At 55.6% G+C, this 16,075-nt stretch overlaps 4 protein-coding genes across 4 annotated transcripts; 3 read left to right on the top strand and 1 right to left on the bottom strand.

The window, feature by feature from the left end:
* Positions 1–255: 255 nt before the first annotated feature.
* Positions 256–1,716, top strand: PHACADRAFT_257097 (uncharacterized protein). Its single transcript, XM_007396290.1, has 4 exons — positions 256–437; positions 495–702; positions 1,098–1,283; positions 1,333–1,716. The coding sequence occupies exons 1-4, from the start codon at positions 281–283 to the stop codon at positions 1,559–1,561; spliced, it is 780 nt and encodes a 259-aa protein (XP_007396352.1). The 5' UTR covers positions 256–280; the 3' UTR covers positions 1,562–1,716.
* Positions 1,717–4,368: 2,652 nt separating this feature from the next.
* Positions 4,369–6,991, top strand: PHACADRAFT_209549 (uncharacterized protein). Its single transcript, XM_007396289.1, has 8 exons — positions 4,369–4,454; positions 4,513–4,783; positions 4,853–5,144; positions 5,210–5,828; positions 5,891–6,002; positions 6,060–6,361; positions 6,422–6,578; positions 6,645–6,991. Exons 1-8 carry the CDS (start codon positions 4,392–4,394, stop codon positions 6,710–6,712), a joined length of 1,884 nt encoding a protein of 627 aa, XP_007396351.1. The 5' UTR covers positions 4,369–4,391; the 3' UTR covers positions 6,713–6,991.
* A 1,893-nt stretch (positions 6,992–8,884) lies between these two features.
* On the bottom strand, positions 8,885–12,704 carry PHACADRAFT_122183 (uncharacterized protein). The gene is made up of 11 exons (XM_007396288.1): positions 12,112–12,704; positions 11,224–12,061; positions 10,687–11,167; positions 10,223–10,630; positions 10,110–10,168; positions 9,988–10,058; positions 9,838–9,932; positions 9,702–9,782; positions 9,554–9,647; positions 9,241–9,504; positions 8,885–9,189 (listed from the first exon to the last, which is right to left on the bottom strand). Exons 1-11 carry the CDS (start codon positions 12,496–12,498, stop codon positions 9,070–9,072), a joined length of 2,898 nt encoding a protein of 965 aa, XP_007396350.1. The 5' UTR covers positions 12,499–12,704; the 3' UTR covers positions 8,885–9,069.
* A 693-nt stretch (positions 12,705–13,397) lies between these two features.
* PHACADRAFT_174215 (uncharacterized protein) lies at positions 13,398–15,871 on the top strand. Its single transcript, XM_007396287.1, has 8 exons — positions 13,398–13,533; positions 13,604–13,744; positions 13,795–14,186; positions 14,240–14,566; positions 14,623–14,899; positions 14,951–15,075; positions 15,126–15,225; positions 15,277–15,871. The coding sequence occupies exons 1-8, from the start codon at positions 13,462–13,464 to the stop codon at positions 15,367–15,369; spliced, it is 1,527 nt and encodes a 508-aa protein (XP_007396349.1). The 5' UTR covers positions 13,398–13,461; the 3' UTR covers positions 15,370–15,871.
* Positions 15,872–16,075: the final 204 nt, after the last annotated feature.

Genomic DNA, 16,075 nt, shown 5'->3' with positions numbered 1-16,075 from the left:
TGATCGCCTTTTTTACAAAAACCCGCGTAATACGAACGCAAGTAAAATGCCTCCTCGTCTCTGCATGTAGATACCTGCTGTCGGACTCATGTCATAAATTTCCAGCCCTCCGTATAGCCGGCGTCATGGCTGACAGCTTGCGAGGACGAGTGCTATTGGGGGGCGAAACCGTGGGAAACGGCGGCGGCGTTAAATTCGCTCTCCCGCCCATACGTTCCGGTCGTCTCCCTCCCCAACCTCCCCAGCCTCCCCCAACGCGCAGCCGGCGAAGAAAACCACGATGGCCGGCGAAGACGAGCTTGCGTACCTCAAGAGCCTCGTGAAGCAGCTGAACGGAAAGATCGAGGCGCTCGAGCAGAAGGCGAAGAGCGCGGTGACGGGCAAGCCCACGCCCGCCCAGCAGCTACGCACGATCCTCGTCGGGCCCCCGGGCGCAGGTGAGCCGCGTCCGACGTGTCGTTCTGTGATTGTGGCGAGCTGAGGCGTCCCCGCAGGCAAGGGTACGCAGGCACCCAAGATCAAGGAGAAGTTCTGCGTCTGCCACCTCGCCACGGGCGACATGCTCCGCCAGCAGGTCGCGGCCAAGACGCCACTCGGCGTCGAGGCGAAGAAGATCATGGATGCCGGCGGGCTCGTCAGCGACGATATCATGGTAGGCATGATCAAGGACCAGCTAGAGACCAACAAGGGCTGCAAGAACGGGTGCGTAGGACGTCGCGTGTATCTACCCCTCCCTGCGAATACCAGTTCCTGGTCGTTTTTGACGCGACTGCGTCGTGTCGTGTGCACCGCAACATCTGAGACTCGGGCCGCAGCCTCAACTAAGTCTGGCTGCGTACATGCGAGACAAACCGACCCAAACACGATGTCCGCGTGCACGAGTGCCTCCCAAAGCGAAACAGGCTGGACTCGAAGCTTTGCTGCGTGTGGTACCGAGTATTGTCGGATGGTGCGACTTCCGCATCGTTCGCTGCTCCATCTGTCTCAGGACAAGGTCTGGCCCGAAGACCACAGCTGCCCTGTTCTCATCTGTCGCTTATGCTTTCTTCTCCCATGAAATATTTCGAAGCTGTTGGCACTGACTGTCGACTTCACAGTTTCGTCCTTGATGGTTTCCCTCGTACCGTTCCCCAGGCCGAGAAGCTCGATGCCATGCTTGCCGACCGCAAGGAGAAGCTTGACTCTGTCGTCGAGCTCGTCATCCCCGACCAGCTACTCATCTCGCGCATTACCGGCCGCCTCATCCATCCCGCCAGTGGCCGCACGTACCACCGCGAGTTCAAGTGCGTATTGTCCTCTCTTCTCCCGCCCCCGCTGATCCTGTTGCGATAGCCCGCCGAAAAAGCCGATGGTCGACGACGTCACCGGAGAGCCGCTCATCCAGCGGTCGGACGACAACGTCGAGGCCCTGCGGAAACGGCTCACGGTGTACCACAACCAGACAGGCCCGGTCGTGGACTACTACAAGACGAAGAACCTCTGGCGCCCGATCGACGCTGCTCAGGCGCCGAGCGTCGTCTGGGAAAACTTGGCCAAGGTCTTCACGGCGAAGAAGGATTGAAATCCTCTGCTTTCGCAGCTGTGAACGGCATATAAACTAGAATATACTTACCTGTGCCATGGACTTCTTTTTTATTTTTCGGCAGTGCTACCGCTGAACAAGAACTAGCTTGTGCCCTGCGCAATCACAGCAGCCAGATGGCCGGCGTGTCAAACTATGTAACAAAAACGCGACAGCGCGTTCCGTACTCAGCCGGGTGGGAGGTTCATAGATGAGAATCAGTTTGAAAAGATGGATCGTATGCTGTTGCTGCAGATCAGGCCTTTCAAGGTTGTATATCCCAGGATCAGCTACGGGCGATGCATATGCACATCACGTCCATATGCACTTCCGCCATCGCGCTCACAGGCCTCTGCAGTTCGTAACAAGCCATGCACCGCCTCACATACGACCTTCAGATGAAGATCTGTGCCGCATGATGTAGAACACGCTAAGAGTCAAGACCACACATTCGTGCCAAGCAAATCACGTACTGTATATCGGTGTGAGTTCAAACCGTTGCCACGTGCACAGAAGCAATATGTCTCACTGTCGAGGAGCGACGAAATAGCAACCCCCTTTCACGCGATAGACACTCGCTGAGAAGTTCAGGGGCCAGCTTGCCTAACGCAGCTGCGAAAAGTGCGAGCTAGGGACGAACATTTTCAGGGACGAATGCACGTCATCTACCGTCGGTCCCGACAGCATTTCTTCTCTTTTTGCCTGAACCTTCGGGTAAACCTCAAAAACTGAGGCATCGGATGACGTTTCCGCCGCATTGATACGTCGATATCGCGGTATGTCCGGCTTCTGCTTTATTTCTGATCTCAATTCATTTTGCTTCTGTCCGCAGGATGTCTGCAGCTGCGGCGCAGGCTACTGATGACTATCAAAATGACTCGAAATACACGACGCGTAGCATAATTTTGTTTTCTTGTGTCTTTCTCGATTTGACAGTGCAAGCGCCTGGGCGGGGGCGCATCAGGCGCATCAAAGCAGCCGGCATTTACCACCCGTGTCCTATTGCTTCCAAAAGCAGTAACTAAGTTTGCCAAGCACCCGTCAGAAAAAGGCCGCCAGTGCAGCCTCGGCAACAGATTCGGCCTCTCCTTTTCTCGGTAGGCGACCGATGTGCGAAGAACGCCTGTACAGTGTGCTATATAGCGGCGGCTATCAAGAATCCGCAAGGCAAGCACACGGGCCCTGGTGGCGTGCGGTCTGCCCCAGGTCCACTGAGAACGCGCGCACAATCCGACGTGCGTCGGACGCCGTGTGCCTTCGGGCGTCGGAAGCTAATCCCTGCCACCCCTAGAGCACGTGCAACGATGCAGTACTCCTGTTCTCGCGAATCCCATTCGAGGGTGCTCCCGGAGCCAATTGAGATGCATCATACAAAAGCTGCGCGGGAGCTTCTCTGCTACAAGCCGGAGGCTGAACTACGTGTAGCAGCGTCGGCGGCACCGTGGCTCCGTGCATCGAGAGGAGGCGATATGTGGGGTGTGGCGCTTTAGGAGAGACGCACAATAATAACGCCCGACGCTGAAGTAAAAGCGAGGACGGGGCGTCTGTACGGGATACAGGCGGGATAAAGTGATATCTGCTCTGCCTTGGCACTAGCACTGCCGTTTCATACATGCACCCCTGCTATCGCCACCGTAGCGGCAGTCGATACAAGACGCGCCATGTGGCACGGGTGGAGGCTAACGCCCTTAGAGATAGTAGTGACTGAACACGACGGACGGTCCAAGGCTATAGCATGGCATCAAGAGATGCGTCTCGCGGGCTGTGATAATGGCACCGACTAGAGGTGACCGGCAAGAGACCATGGAGATCATGATGGCGCGCCCTTGCACTGGAAATACTAGGGCAAATCGTCGGCACCGCGGCTGCCGAAGCCAGAGCTATCACTCGCTAATCAATAATGCTGAGATTCTCACGCGACCGCTATGCGGTGGAGGGTACGGCGCAACGCTCGCTATGCCTTGAAGGTCGCCAGCACCACAGCCGGACAAACCTTGATGCATGATGCATTTCTGTGCGAGAAGAGAAAATGTAAGCATGCTGCTTGTTACGAAGTTTGCTATAGGCGCTGTGAAATCAATGTCGGCTTCTGGATGATCTATCCGCTAGGACCGACGACGCTGTAGGCCGACGTCGTTACTCCGAATGACGGCGACGGCTTACTCGAGCGGTGGGAGCCGGATGCTCAGCGCTCAGTCAGGAGACGATAAGCTGGCGATTTCTCGTGACGTTATTCGTAAGAATACGGCTGCAGCTTGTGGAGGAACGGTTGGGCGGGAGATAATTCCTCCGGTGCCGTTAGAAACAGACAATGTGCAGCTGCGGCGGTTGGTTGCCAGAAATGCGAGAAGCGGCGGTTGGCTACGAGAGATACGAAAGAAATGGAGGTGAAACAGGACGAAATATTTGGGAGATCGACCCAGATCAACGGGCGACCGAGAGCCGCTCGGCCATTCAACTGCTGAGCGCCGAGACACCCCCCTCTGAACTCTCCGCGTAGCGATTAGAGCTGTGGCAGGGGCTGCAGTCGCCTAGTCGCCTGTGTCCCTTGCGACTTTCCAGAATTGTAACTTTCAGCCCATCACACAAGTCTGGATGTACTTTAGATCATACACACGCGTATATATATCCCTTACTACCCCCACGCTCCCTGTGGATCACTCCGCTGCCCATCTCATCTTCGCTAACTGAATCATCGCCCAGCTTTTGTCTTCCTTCTTCCAGGCGCCCTCCTCTTAGCACTCTTATACCACCAGACCTCGGCGCAAGCATCGAGACCAGTTCCTTTACCTATACCCCCTTTCATACGTGTCCGGTGATCCTGCTCGCCATGAAGACAGCAAACGCCCTTCAACGCGGGAAGGCTTGCTTGAACTGCAGGAAACGCAAGATGGCAAGTGTAGTGTCCATGTCACCTGTCTGGATCCTGACCCCAGCCCGTGGGCCCATAGAGGTGCGATGGCCAACGCCCCGTCTGCGGGCAATGCATCAAGGGCAATCGTGACAGCGAGTGCCAGTACTACGATAAGAAGCAGGTCAGCCGAACCGAGCTGCTGCGAGCCAAGGTCGCCAAGCTGGAGGCCCGTCTGCGTGAGCTAGAGGTCGAGCACTCCTCGGGCTCGTCAAGCAGCTCCACACCTGCGCCCATGTCGCCCTCGTCGCCCTCGTTATCAACGGCACGGTCGTCGCCGTCCGAGGAGCTGATCCTGCTCCAGCCGCCAGGTGCGTGTTCAGGTCTCGATGCCATTTCGGTAAACTCTAGACTGATGTGGGCGCGCGCGTCCTGGTCAGGAATCACACTGCCTTCTAGTTCCTCGGCGCCTATTGAGCTGGAATCCTGGGATGATGATGATCACTTTGCACTGGGTCCCGGGTCCTCCTCAGATCTTTCGAGCTCCCGGGACTCATCCCTCTCCTCGACACCATGGCTTTCCGATTTTTTCGATATCCCCTCCTTCCTTAACGACCCATTTTTCTCTGCAGGCGATTTTTCTCCGGGTCTTGTATCACAAGAGCCGCGCCTCGAGTCTCCTAGTCACTGGGAAGAAGCGGACTCTGTGATGTGTCAGAACAAACAAAAACTGTTCGTATCTTCCCATGATCATATGATTGGCCTGTACGCTTACCACTGCCGCGACCGGCACTTAGTCTGGACGTATTTTTCGCCCATCGTCACCAATGTGCGTTTGACGTCCACGTCGACAGATTTCGCGCCTCGATATCCCTTGGGCCCACCCAGCAACCGCATCCCGCGCTCCTGGATGCGATGTACCTCATGGCCTGCTACTTCTCCCAGATGCCCGCCGCCCAGGAAGGCTACTACCTCCAGCGCGCGCTCACGGGCATCTCCTCGTCCCTGCAGGACAGCGACCGTCTCATCCAGATCCTGCAGGCGTCTTGCCTGATTGCGTTCTACTTCTTTAGCCGCGGGAGGACGCTCGAGGGCTACTACCACTCCTCAACCGCGGCCCGGCTCGCGGTCAGCCTTGGTCTCCATCAGATCAAGGGCGAGGAGTGGTACCGCCTGCAGTTTGACGCTGCAGCAGTCGCGCAGCCTGCCTTCCTCGCGTTCAAGTCCTCGCTGCAGCTCCCCGCTCCGAAAGACTCCATCGAGTACACGGAGAGGGTGGCGGCCTTCTGGCAGGTCTTTCAGGTTGACCGGGCCTGGTCCGTGGCAAGTGGATTGCCTGCCGCGCTTCCAGATGACGACAATAGTCCTCGTGCCCGAGTGGAGACAACATGGCCAGCAGCGATTGGTGACACGCAGGTGAGCGGGACAATCTAGAAGCTGCGAAGAAGAAGTTGTGGCTGACGATTCGGCGCTTGCAGGACATTCTCGAATACATGCAGCCGCAGAACTTCATCGCCAACACAAAGCTTAACCCGTACCTCCGCGCGAAGGCGACAACGCTGTTTGAGAGGTCGTATCGCCTGGCAGCCAGTACGTCGCTCGGTCTGCTCGCCGCCCTTGTCAGGAGGATCTGAACGCTAATGACAGAAACGATGGACAACGACGACCTGTTCTGGTCGCAGCACAACAGTCTTGATTGCGAGCTGATACAGTTCGGCGCAAATATGCCCCAGCTTACGTCGTCCGTCTACCAAGACCAGCTCTCACAGAACGACCTCGAGCTCGTTTCGATCCACACGCTCCTGCACGCATCAACGATCCATCTCCACCGCGACCTCCTTATGCTCCCGACGTCGTACCACCGCTGCGTGGGCGCGGCCGGTGCCGTCACTGGCATGATCAAGGAGCTCAACGAGGGCGACTACGCGTTCCTCAACCCCATAATCAGCGTACGTAAAATCACGTTCTGCGACCCGTGTGATCGCATGCTGAACACAGTCGCCCGTTAGACCTGCTGGAGGTCTGCTGCGCACGTCTACCTGGCGGTCCTCGAGCTGCAGCAACAGCGGTCACGCCTGACGCAGGCCCTGCTGGCGACCGTGAACACCGAGCTCGACGCGCTCGTAGGCGCCCTGCGGCTGCTGGGCCGGGTCTTTCCTCTTGCAGGTGAGCAGATCTCCGATGCCCCACGCGTACCTCACAGACGGGTGTGGCTGACCCGCGCTCTATCAGCACATGATGCACGACGGACAGAATCAGAGCGGGCGATGCGGCTCTCTGTCCTGTTCGCGCCTTCGTAGGCCTCTCTCTGTGCCTGGCATGCCCTGTCCCCAGTGTGCCCCTAGTAATTATTGTCCTGTATAATGGTCCTTACACAGTTAGGTTATTCGGCAGCTGTCACTGTTTGTATCCATAGCTCTCCCTCATGCCCTTTCACGCCCCCTCTGAATGACGTCTGCATAAGCATTCCGGTCCAGGATATCCCATGCACTAGATTACGGAATTGTATTAATGTAGCACAGCACATGGTGCATGTAATATACGACTCGAATTCGGAATACTCGAGCTCCATTCCTCGTCAGGCGTCACTGGGGCATCCACAGCGAGCTCCAGCAGCTCGGGGGGCGCCCTCGACAACGTTTCACACCAAGCAGATCTTTGTCTGCGTCGACAGATCGATCATAGGTTACGTGCCTCGAGCACTTCGGAAAGAAGCAGAAGGTCCAGCCGTAGTCCGCGAGCCGTCGGCATAATGCCACAGGAGGCATTTTCCTGTGTCTTGACACGAGTGCCATCGGAGGTTCCGGACAACTGAGAGGACCCCGGAAAGACCCATGTCGTGCGATTCCGGTCAATTCGTGCCCCTCGGAAACTTTGAACGGCTTTCCGCAGCTCGGTGCAGGCGCGAACCATGTCTTCCTCACGCACACGCGTCGTAATGGGCGTTCGTGCCCACAGGAGGACAGCACCCGATCGCGCACCGTGTCGTTCCGCTGCCTGGCCCCTACTCCGACATTCTTCAAATGCTGCAGGGGGCCAGGCAGATATATTTATGAGCAGCGGGGCGCCACTAAGATCTGTGTCATTGACGTCGTCGGTCTCTCTCTCGATGCTGTTCCCCGGGGTGTGGAGAGACTGTCAATGCGGCGGACTAGTCTGTCAGCCGCGTTTAGATGGCCGGCAACGCCAAGCAACAGCTGCACGAGACCGCATCACGCGCTATAGATACCGTGCAAGGGTACAGGATGGGGTGCCTCAATTGAGCTGAAGAAGGGGGTGAATGTACACGCGACGCTGCATGAGATTGCGAGAGCCGCAGAGTTCGACCGCGCTGTGCCATCTGGCAAGCTCCGCCCTCAAATGCCGAGAGACCAACGATATGGCGCAGCACGAGAGTTATATAATTTGTCCATCGCCCGCCGGAGACATCAGCAGCACCGCGAGGGTATAGTTGCGGTCGAGCCCCGTCCAGGATGGTCACTAGTGCGCGACAATTAGTCGCGACCCACAGTGTCCACCGAACTCAAATGGTACGAGTCTGTAGCGTGCGGAATCAGCAGGGCACTACATAACACATTCTCAAGAGGGGGTGAAGGGCCCGCTCGAGAGTCGGTACGGACTTGAGGATGGGGGCTATCATGTGCTACCGTGCAGCGCGGGAGAAATGCGTCCGGCACCTGTCCGAGGACGCGGCACATGCAGATCCTGTTGATCGAGTCACATCTCTAATTCTCCTGCGCGCGTTACGATGCAGGAGATTAGCGGACAGACCGTCAGGCGGTCTACTCCGCGTGAGCCCGTTGATGGCATTAAGCTTGTGAGAAACGTTAGAGCAAGGCGCCGTGGGCCTTCGAAAGCATCATAGCGCGCGTGTCATTGGTAGTGGTATGCCCGCACCGCAGCTTACATAGCGACTGGAATTTTTTTGCATCTGCATCTGACCTGAGGCGGAGGAGTAGTTGGTAAATCAGTGCAGTTTGGAATTAAAGCTCCTAGCTTCGTTATCTCAGGCTTCAGGGCCCTAGCTGGTTTAAGAAGAACCTTACGGTGAGATAACGTATTGCAAATATTCTGCGGAAGACTTGCGACACTTTCTCTCGGCCTCCTCGTCGCGCTAGCAGCTGGATCTTTCCAGGAGGAAGCTGAGGTGAGAACTATACCTGCCATATCCGGTCGTCCTATCGAAGCTCATTGCTTAGTCATCAGTTTAGGCGTTCAATAAAGTAGGCTCCCGCTCAAGGGAGAAGCGGAGTCAAGTCAGGCTCTCAGGTAAGTTGGAACATGAGGCAAGGACCCTGCACTGAGTGAATGGAAGAAACTTGTATGGTGTACATTACAGCGCTCCGTCGCGAGTAACCAATCAGAAGATAAGATAGTATCGATTGGTCAAGCGAATACGAGCTACTACGGTATGGTCTCGAGAGGCAGGATCGTCGGACCTGGGTAACAGTGGCACAACCACCGGTCGCACGGGTGGGAGGAATCATGACCGAGGGCGCAGCACGTAGGTATGCAAGCTAACAACCCACATAAATATAATATACAATCCAACAATCCATATAAATATGATATACAAATCGATAATCCATATAGATATACAATCAACGATCCACATAAATACACAAACCAACAATCAAGCAATCCGACGCTCGCACAGCTATCTGCGTTCTCGCAAGTGGAACGTTACGACGAGAATGACGCTGACAGCGAACCCTACACCGAACCCAAACAGCACCAACACATCCCGAGAATAGTTGCCTGGACCAAAGTCAAACAGCTGCCAAACGTCTCAGTTAGTATGCCGGCAGATCGGAAGACTAGCACGTACTAGGTCCATGACTAAACTCGCCGAAAGGTCCACTGGCACGCCTTGCAGCGTGTCCTGGATCATAAGGCCCGAGCCGACTTCGTTCACGGACAGCGCTTCTAGCGTGAACTTGAGAGGACACAACCACTGAAGCCAACGAATGGCCTGTGGGATATTGCCCAAATTAACGAAGAATCCCGCAAAGGTCATCTGGTATAGTGCCGTGAGTGCACTTAGCAGGATGGCTACGCCGCCATTGTTGAACCAGCACGCAAGCAAGAAGTTCTGCAAGCGCCATGAGCGCCTGAACGTAATCTCGCGGGAGGGAGCTTACGAAAAGCGTCATGGCTAAAGTGTACAAGACGAGAATGAGCAGGAACTTGAAGAAATGGGTCGCGTCCGGTGCAAGACCGGCCATCCAGTACGTTCTATGCCACGCGTCAGGTGCACGTAATATAGGTGTAACGGGCACGGTAACTTACATTGTCGAGACCACGATGGTGGGAATGATGCGCAACGGTACGACATCGAAGATGAAGCGCGAAAGTAACCAGGCGGTCGGGCTGGCGGCGTTGTGTTAGCCCGCGAATAATCGCATCGACTGCATGATGAACGCACCCGTAGTAACGCGCAGAACGCTCTCGTAGAAAGAGCGGTCGAGACTCGATAATATGGTACAGCGCGCTCAGAGTAGAAAACGCTATAAGAGCGCCCTGAGCGGAATATCAGACCATCACCGGCTGTCTCTGAGATCAAAGATCAACGTACCAAGAAGAAGAGGCAGCCCACACGTGACTGGAATCCTGCAATTGTAATCCCCGTCTTGAAATAGAGGCCGCCTGGAGATGAAACTTAGCAAGAGCTACGATAATAGCGCCGCCTGTACGCACCAACGAAAACACCGAGTACACAGGCTACGGCAATGTGTGTGAAAAACAGCGTAAGATCCCTACGCGAGAATAGGTCAGAAAACGCGAACAGCGCACAACAAGGGCCAGCGCACCTCCTCAGTATCTTCCATTCCCGTCCTGACAGCACCTCAAGCTGCGTCAAGAAAGTTGTCGCGTACCCCGGGCGAGCATCTTTGAAATCACCAAGGGCCAGCTGGTGTACACTCGAGCCGGCAGAGTAACCTTTCTCGAGCGTGCTATCGTTAATCAATGTCTCATTGCTGAGACCACCACCCAGCTCCGGCGTGTCCGGCACTAGCGCCGGCTGAATCGCCTGGAAAATCAACACGGGCGGATCGCTGGCAATTTCTAGCAGGTAGTCGGCGACATTGTACCCCTCAAGGTATGGAACGCCTAGGTACGCGAAGTAGGTTGCTGGCGCAAAGCCGCCTGGCCCTGAGTACAGCGCGCGGCCGTGCGAAAGCAGCAGAACCTGGTCGAAAGAATGGTAAAGCTGTGAACTACAGCGCTGGTGAGCAATGAAGGCTAGGGACATTTTCTGACTGCCGTTACACACCTCGGTTGGTGCACAGACGCTATCACCACCGTCGGGTTCTGTTCGTCATGTGCTACGGCATGTAGCACCTTCGTGACTTTTGCCGCAGAAACCGAGTCCAAGCCCGAGGTAGGCTCGTCTAGGATCAAGACGTCCGGCAGCGCCACGAGCTCCAGGCCGATGCTCACCCGACGCATCTCGCCGCCACTGATGCCTCTCTTCTCGCCATCACCAATGCGGACGTCCCGCACCTTTGTCAAGCCCAGCTTGTCGATAACGTCGTCCACGCGAGCACGTTTCTCCGTGATGGGTACATTTTCTGGAATCCGGAGTTCCGCAGCAACCAGCAGCGCCTCATAAACGGTCAGTGTTGGCGGCAGCACGTCCTGCTGCGACACGAAGCCGACCCTGGGTTGCCGGGAATGGAAAGTCACCGAACCCGCCATGCGACCGGTCTTGTTCTTGCCGGCGAGTATTTCGATCAGAGTTGTTTTGCCGGCACCTAGGTCCTGCAATGCTCAGCCACCGCTTCGGCTACTAAGAGCGGGCCACACGTACCGCTAGGGCCAAGGATGGCCATCATCTGGCCAGGCTCGAGCCGGCCGGATACGTCGTCGAGAACGACCTTGTGGTCGCTCAGGTCGTCGCTTGCATGACGCCGCCGCCGCAGCCCACCGAACAGAGTGTTTCCATGTGTGGAAGGCACGAAGTAGCTGAGATTCGTCCATTCGGCAGTGACGCCACCAAAACTGACTGGCCGTCCGCCATAGCCACTACGCCTCGCACGCCGCTGCACAAGCCATCCATACAGCAGGAAGGCCAGGGCGAGTGCGATAAGGCTGCAAACGACAGCCAGCCCGCCGATAACACCACCACTAAGGGACGTCCCATGCGAAGTGTCGCTCGAGGTAGTCGAGTTTCCCGACGTGGTATCGATCACATCCTGCGCAACGCACTCGCCAAAGGTGCATCCGGTAAGAGAGAGGCCCGCAGATCCGAAGACTTGGTTGATGACCTGCTGCTTGAACGCACAATTCGCGGTGTTGTTCTGAGGAGATGGTGCGTCGCAGGATACTTCAAGTGCGCCGGAGAGCGTGTTGAGCACGCCTGAAAGATCAGTAGCTGGAACCTGACCGCAGAAGGTAGAGTTGGCAATGCATTGGCACTGAAGATTCTGGCAAGTCCAGTCGGAGCTCCCGGAGTCAGAGCCTTCTTGTTGAGTGCAAGAGTTCGCCGTGCAGTAGAACTGCTCTTCGCCGTCGTAGAATAGCTGGGCGTAAAGGGAGCCATTGGGCCCGAAGCCTGTGGTGTTTGGCAGAGGTGTCAAAGAATTGTTCAATGTCCGCAGGACGTTCAGGGTAGATGAAAGTGGGTATAGTGCTTGCAGAGTGGGGTTCTGGGACAGCTCAGTACAATACTGGGTGACTTGACGACTTTGCTACTCACGTTGACCTGACAGCTCATCTCCCCAGCCGTATATACCGTCGCTTGACTGTTGCATGTCAGAGTGTCATTTAGGCCAGTCGACGCCCCCAGATCCGCACTGCTGGAGATCGAGCCCTGTGGACTCACCGAAGCGAATGCTGCCTGACACGCCTTCGCTGTCTGGCAGACATTGCATCCTACGCCCGTCCAGCCATCCTCGCAGGAACAGCTCGCCGCAGAAAGATTTGCTAAGTTCCCTGAAATTGGCGCGAGCGGCCGACTGGAGCCCTGGAAGATGTTGCCTCCGCACGCAGGCTGCCCGCAGGTAGGCCCGCCGAAGCCCACAGGGCAGGCGCAAGAGGTCCCGTTGGCAACGCCGAAGTTGAGGCAGTTGGACGAGTTTGACATGGTAGGAAACGGAGCATGGTGCGACAGCAAGACAGCGAGAAGTACTTAGCTACTTGCGCTCGGAGGCCAGATAGACGGGTGCTTCAAGGGTGAGCTGCGGGTGGATTGTAGATGTTAAACATGCAGAAGTCTCGTCTGTCTGTAGCTCAGACGTATGATATGTGCACTGCATACACACCATACATGCAAAGAAAATGAATTTGTGGAAGGAGCACAGCTGAGTTCGATTGGCGCCGGGTGGTTTACGAGACTTATAACATAACACATCAATTCAATTTCACTCATCCAAGACCACTTCCCTCAGACCCTGCGAAACTCGTGTCAAGCCGGCCAGAGGCAAGACGTTCTAGTAGTCAAACTAATCTGTGTAAAGAGCCACTACCTGTGTCGCTTGACACAAGTTTCACAGGGCCTGAGGCCTGAGGGTGCATTACTTACATATAAAGGTTTGGGCACCGCAGTATTTACTTTAACTGGCACAAGGGCGGGCAGCGGCGCATCATTTCTATTTCTGGTACTTAGCACTGCCTTTCTGCAGGGACTCAGCCAATCATGGATGCACGACTGGATGCACCAATGACTGGAGATGATGCATGATGTCCAGTCGCGCCCGCCCCGAGCTGAGTCCGGGTTTGATCGCGGGAACAGCCCTGGCTGGATGTCGCCACTATCATACCGCGTCTTATCTACTCTTGTTTGCTGTGCAAAATTTGGTGGGGACGCCACGTATCCCAGGATGGTCGCTGAGTATCTCTTGGGCGTGCATTGTCGGAGAGAATGTGGTACAAAGCAAGTTCATCGGATGCTCGGAACCCGGAGGTAAGAAAAATGAAGTCCGCTTATACTTCCATTGAGATGACTATTTGATCCCGCGTTGGTTACCTTGAATATAAGGCTTCTGATATGCATCTTGCACTTGGCTTCCACAACGTCAGGACGTCTCTCACATACACGACCTGAAGGATGATGTCTGATTACTCGGACGACGATGGGAGTATGTATGACTACGATTCTGACGCAATCAGTGTAGAAGAGGTATGTCCGACGCATCCCACGCCGCAACGGAGCCCGCGTCATAGCCGCTAAATGCATAGAGTCCCTACAGGACGACGATGTTGCTCCAGCGACGAAAAACAAGGGCAAAGAGAAGAGCACTCCGTTCGATGCGCGAAGTCTATCGATAGAGGCCCTGCAAGATGCAGTGGCAAAGGACATCCGCCGTGTGGCGGACTTGACGGGCCTCCAGGTGAGCACGGACGATTGTTTCGTGACGCTGCGTGCTGAATGGCATCGGAGCCCCCAATAGCCTCGATATTGCTTCAGTACTTCCGATGGAATGAAGACAAGCTGCTAGAACGATTCATGGACTCGTCGCAGGACGTGCTCCGCGAGGTCGGCGAGCCGCAGAACGGCCCGTCCCAGGAGACGGCCCGCCGCCCTTCGAAGCGTGCCCGCCTAGATACACCATCTGAATTTATGTGCATGATATGCTGCGACACGCCACCCATAGAAGAGGCGTCCGACATTCGCTGCGGGCACAAATTCTGCTCCAGTTGCTGGAAAGAGTATGTCATGACGAAGATCAAACAGGAGGGCCAGTGTTTCTTCAAGTGCATGCAAGACGGATGTGCCGTTACTGTGGACGAACCAAACATTAAGCAGCTTGCCGATGATGCTACTTTCGAGAGGTGTGTTCCTCGTGCGTTCCCTAGAATGAATCCTTAATCTATTCTACTTACAGATACAAAGAACTGCTACGGGAGTCCTACGTCGGCTCCAATGCCAATTTGAGGTTCTGTCCACATCCTGGCTGTGCAGAGACTGTGTGGTGCACAGGCGGCCGAGGGCAGTCTCTACTTACCGAAGTTCCCACCGTACGGTGTAGTAAAGGCCACAGCTTCTGTTTTGGATGTGGCCACGATTCGGACCACCGCCCGCTGATATGCAGGCTTGTCCCCGTGTGGATCAAGAATGCGCGCGACGACGCAGGCACATCGCAGTGGCTCAAGGCGAACACGCGATCCTGTCCCAAATGTGGGAACAGCATCGAGAAAAACGGCGGCTGCAAGTATGATTCCACGCCACTCTGCTTCCCACCAGCCCGCTGACGCGTGAGCTTCCCAGCCGCATCCTCTGCCGACACTGTCAGTACCAATTCTGCTGGCTGTGCATGAAGAAGTGGGAGTCGCACGGGTACAACAACGCGATTTGTAACGCGTGGCAGGAACCCGAGCCCGACGAGGGCACGAACGAGGCAAAGAAGAATCTCGAGAAGTGGCTCTTCTACTTTGACCGCTTCAATAATCACGAGCTCTCGGCGAAACTGGACCAGGACCTTTGCCAACGGACGGAAGAGAAGATGCTCGAGGTACAGGAGACGTCGCAGTTGTCGTGGATTGAGGTACGTCTAGGTGCGTTATCCGGTTAGACTAGAGCTGATGAGTCGTTGTAGTCGAAGTTCATGCAGCAGGCTGTCGATGTGCTGACGGCATGTCGCTTAACGTTGAAGTGGTCTTACGCTATGGCGTACTTCTTGACACCAGGCAACCAGAAGCAGATTTTTGAAGACCTTCAGGCGTATGTATCGTCCTGTAGAACGTAAGACATATGTACTGATCTGTTGACAGAGACCTTGAGAAGGCTGTTGAGGAGCTCTCACAGATGCTGGAGGAAGACATCGAGACGAAGACTGTCAAGGCTCTGCGCCTGCGTATGGTGGATAAGACGGTGCGTTCTCAGACAGGCCACGAATTGAGCTCGCGTTTACGCGATTTGCAGGTTTATGTACGTGGTAGGCACGATGTCTTGCTCCAGGACACCGCCGCTGGTCTTGCCGAGGGGCGGTGGTCGTGGATCATCCCGGTAGAGTGATGCAATGAACGGAACTCTTGGCAGGATTACGAACAATCGCATGACACTAAATTTTTTTTCATTGTGGTCGGGTGTATGTTCCAATGAGAGGTGGTATTGCCTATAGTATTAGTCGAATTATAGTTCAAAGCATGCACGACAGAACGCGAGAGGGAGCGGTACTGGTTGTCCTGAGAGCATCGCCACATCAATTACACCTTGAAGCCGTAACCCCGCATGCAGGCAATATGGGCCTGGACGAGCTCCTTGCACTTCTCCGTCGCCTCCGAAGAGTCGTGCTTGAGGAAGCAGTCGTCACGCACGGACTTTGTTTGTGGGCAAGCGCAGCATCTAGTGAGACCGTGAACGACAGCGGTGAATGTGGAAAAAGAAGCGACACGTACGGCTTCAGGCCCTCCGGGTTCAGTGGATTCTGCTTGGGATCTGTTGGGTCGAATGGCTTCGCCTCGGGTGCAGGCGTGGGGGAAGAGCCTCCCCACCACGATGAGATCTGACTTCAGCTTAATAAAATGTGCTGAACGCGCACGGACACTACACTCACCGAGCCAAGCATAATTGCAGAGAACTAGAGCAGAGGAGGTGATACAGGGACAAGAAAGTGTGTGCGGCGAGCAGTCCCGGCCCTCGGTCAGCGGTGACAAACCAAGCGCATCGGGTTAGGTGCTATTTCTTAGGGTTAAGGTCGGATATTCATAGCGGTGTCACG

The sequence above is a fragment of the Phanerochaete carnosa genome, assembly GCF_000300595.1.
Source record: "Phanerochaete carnosa HHB-10118-sp unplaced genomic scaffold PHACAscaffold_5, whole genome shotgun sequence".
In the NCBI taxonomy this organism is placed as follows: Eukaryota; Fungi; Basidiomycota; class Agaricomycetes; order Polyporales; family Phanerochaetaceae; genus Phanerochaete; species Phanerochaete carnosa.
The sequence above is the reverse complement of the archived record's forward strand: the minus strand, read 5'-3'. Positions and strand labels throughout refer to the sequence as shown.

Coding starts and splice junctions, on each gene's coding strand:
- PHACADRAFT_257097 (XM_007396290.1), top strand. CDS start 281: ATGGCCGGCGAAGACGAGCTTGCGTACCTCAAGAGCCTCGTGAAGCAG. Junction 438..494: donor CGTCGGGCCCCCGGGCGCAG/GTGAGCCGCGTC, acceptor GCGTCCCCGCAG/GCAAGGGTACGCAGGCACCC. Junction 703..1,097: donor AACAAGGGCTGCAAGAACGG/GTGCGTAGGACG, acceptor TCGACTTCACAG/TTTCGTCCTTGATGGTTTCC.
- PHACADRAFT_209549 (XM_007396289.1), top strand. CDS start 4,392: ATGAAGACAGCAAACGCCCTTCAACGCGGGAAGGCTTGCTTGAACTGC. Junction 4,455..4,512: donor ACTGCAGGAAACGCAAGATG/GCAAGTGTAGTG, acceptor GTGGGCCCATAG/AGGTGCGATGGCCAACGCCC. Junction 6,579..6,644: donor CCGGGTCTTTCCTCTTGCAG/GTGAGCAGATCT, acceptor GCGCTCTATCAG/CACATGATGCACGACGGACA.
- PHACADRAFT_122183 (XM_007396288.1), bottom strand. CDS start 12,498: ATGTCAAACTCGTCCAACTGCCTCAACTTCGGCGTTGCCAACGGGACC. Junction 10,059..10,109: donor TGTACTCGGTGTTTTCGTTG/GTGCGTACAGGC, acceptor TTTCATCTCCAG/GCGGCCTCTATTTCAAGACG. Junction 9,933..9,987: donor TGGGCTGCCTCTTCTTCTTG/GTACGTTGATCT, acceptor TATTCCGCTCAG/GGCGCTCTTATAGCGTTTTC.
- PHACADRAFT_174215 (XM_007396287.1), top strand. CDS start 13,462: ATGATGTCTGATTACTCGGACGACGATGGGAGTATGTATGACTACGAT. Junction 13,745..13,794: donor CGGACTTGACGGGCCTCCAG/GTGAGCACGGAC, acceptor ATGGCATCGGAG/CCCCCAATAGCCTCGATATT. Junction 14,900..14,950: donor CGCAGTTGTCGTGGATTGAG/GTACGTCTAGGT, acceptor GAGTCGTTGTAG/TCGAAGTTCATGCAGCAGGC.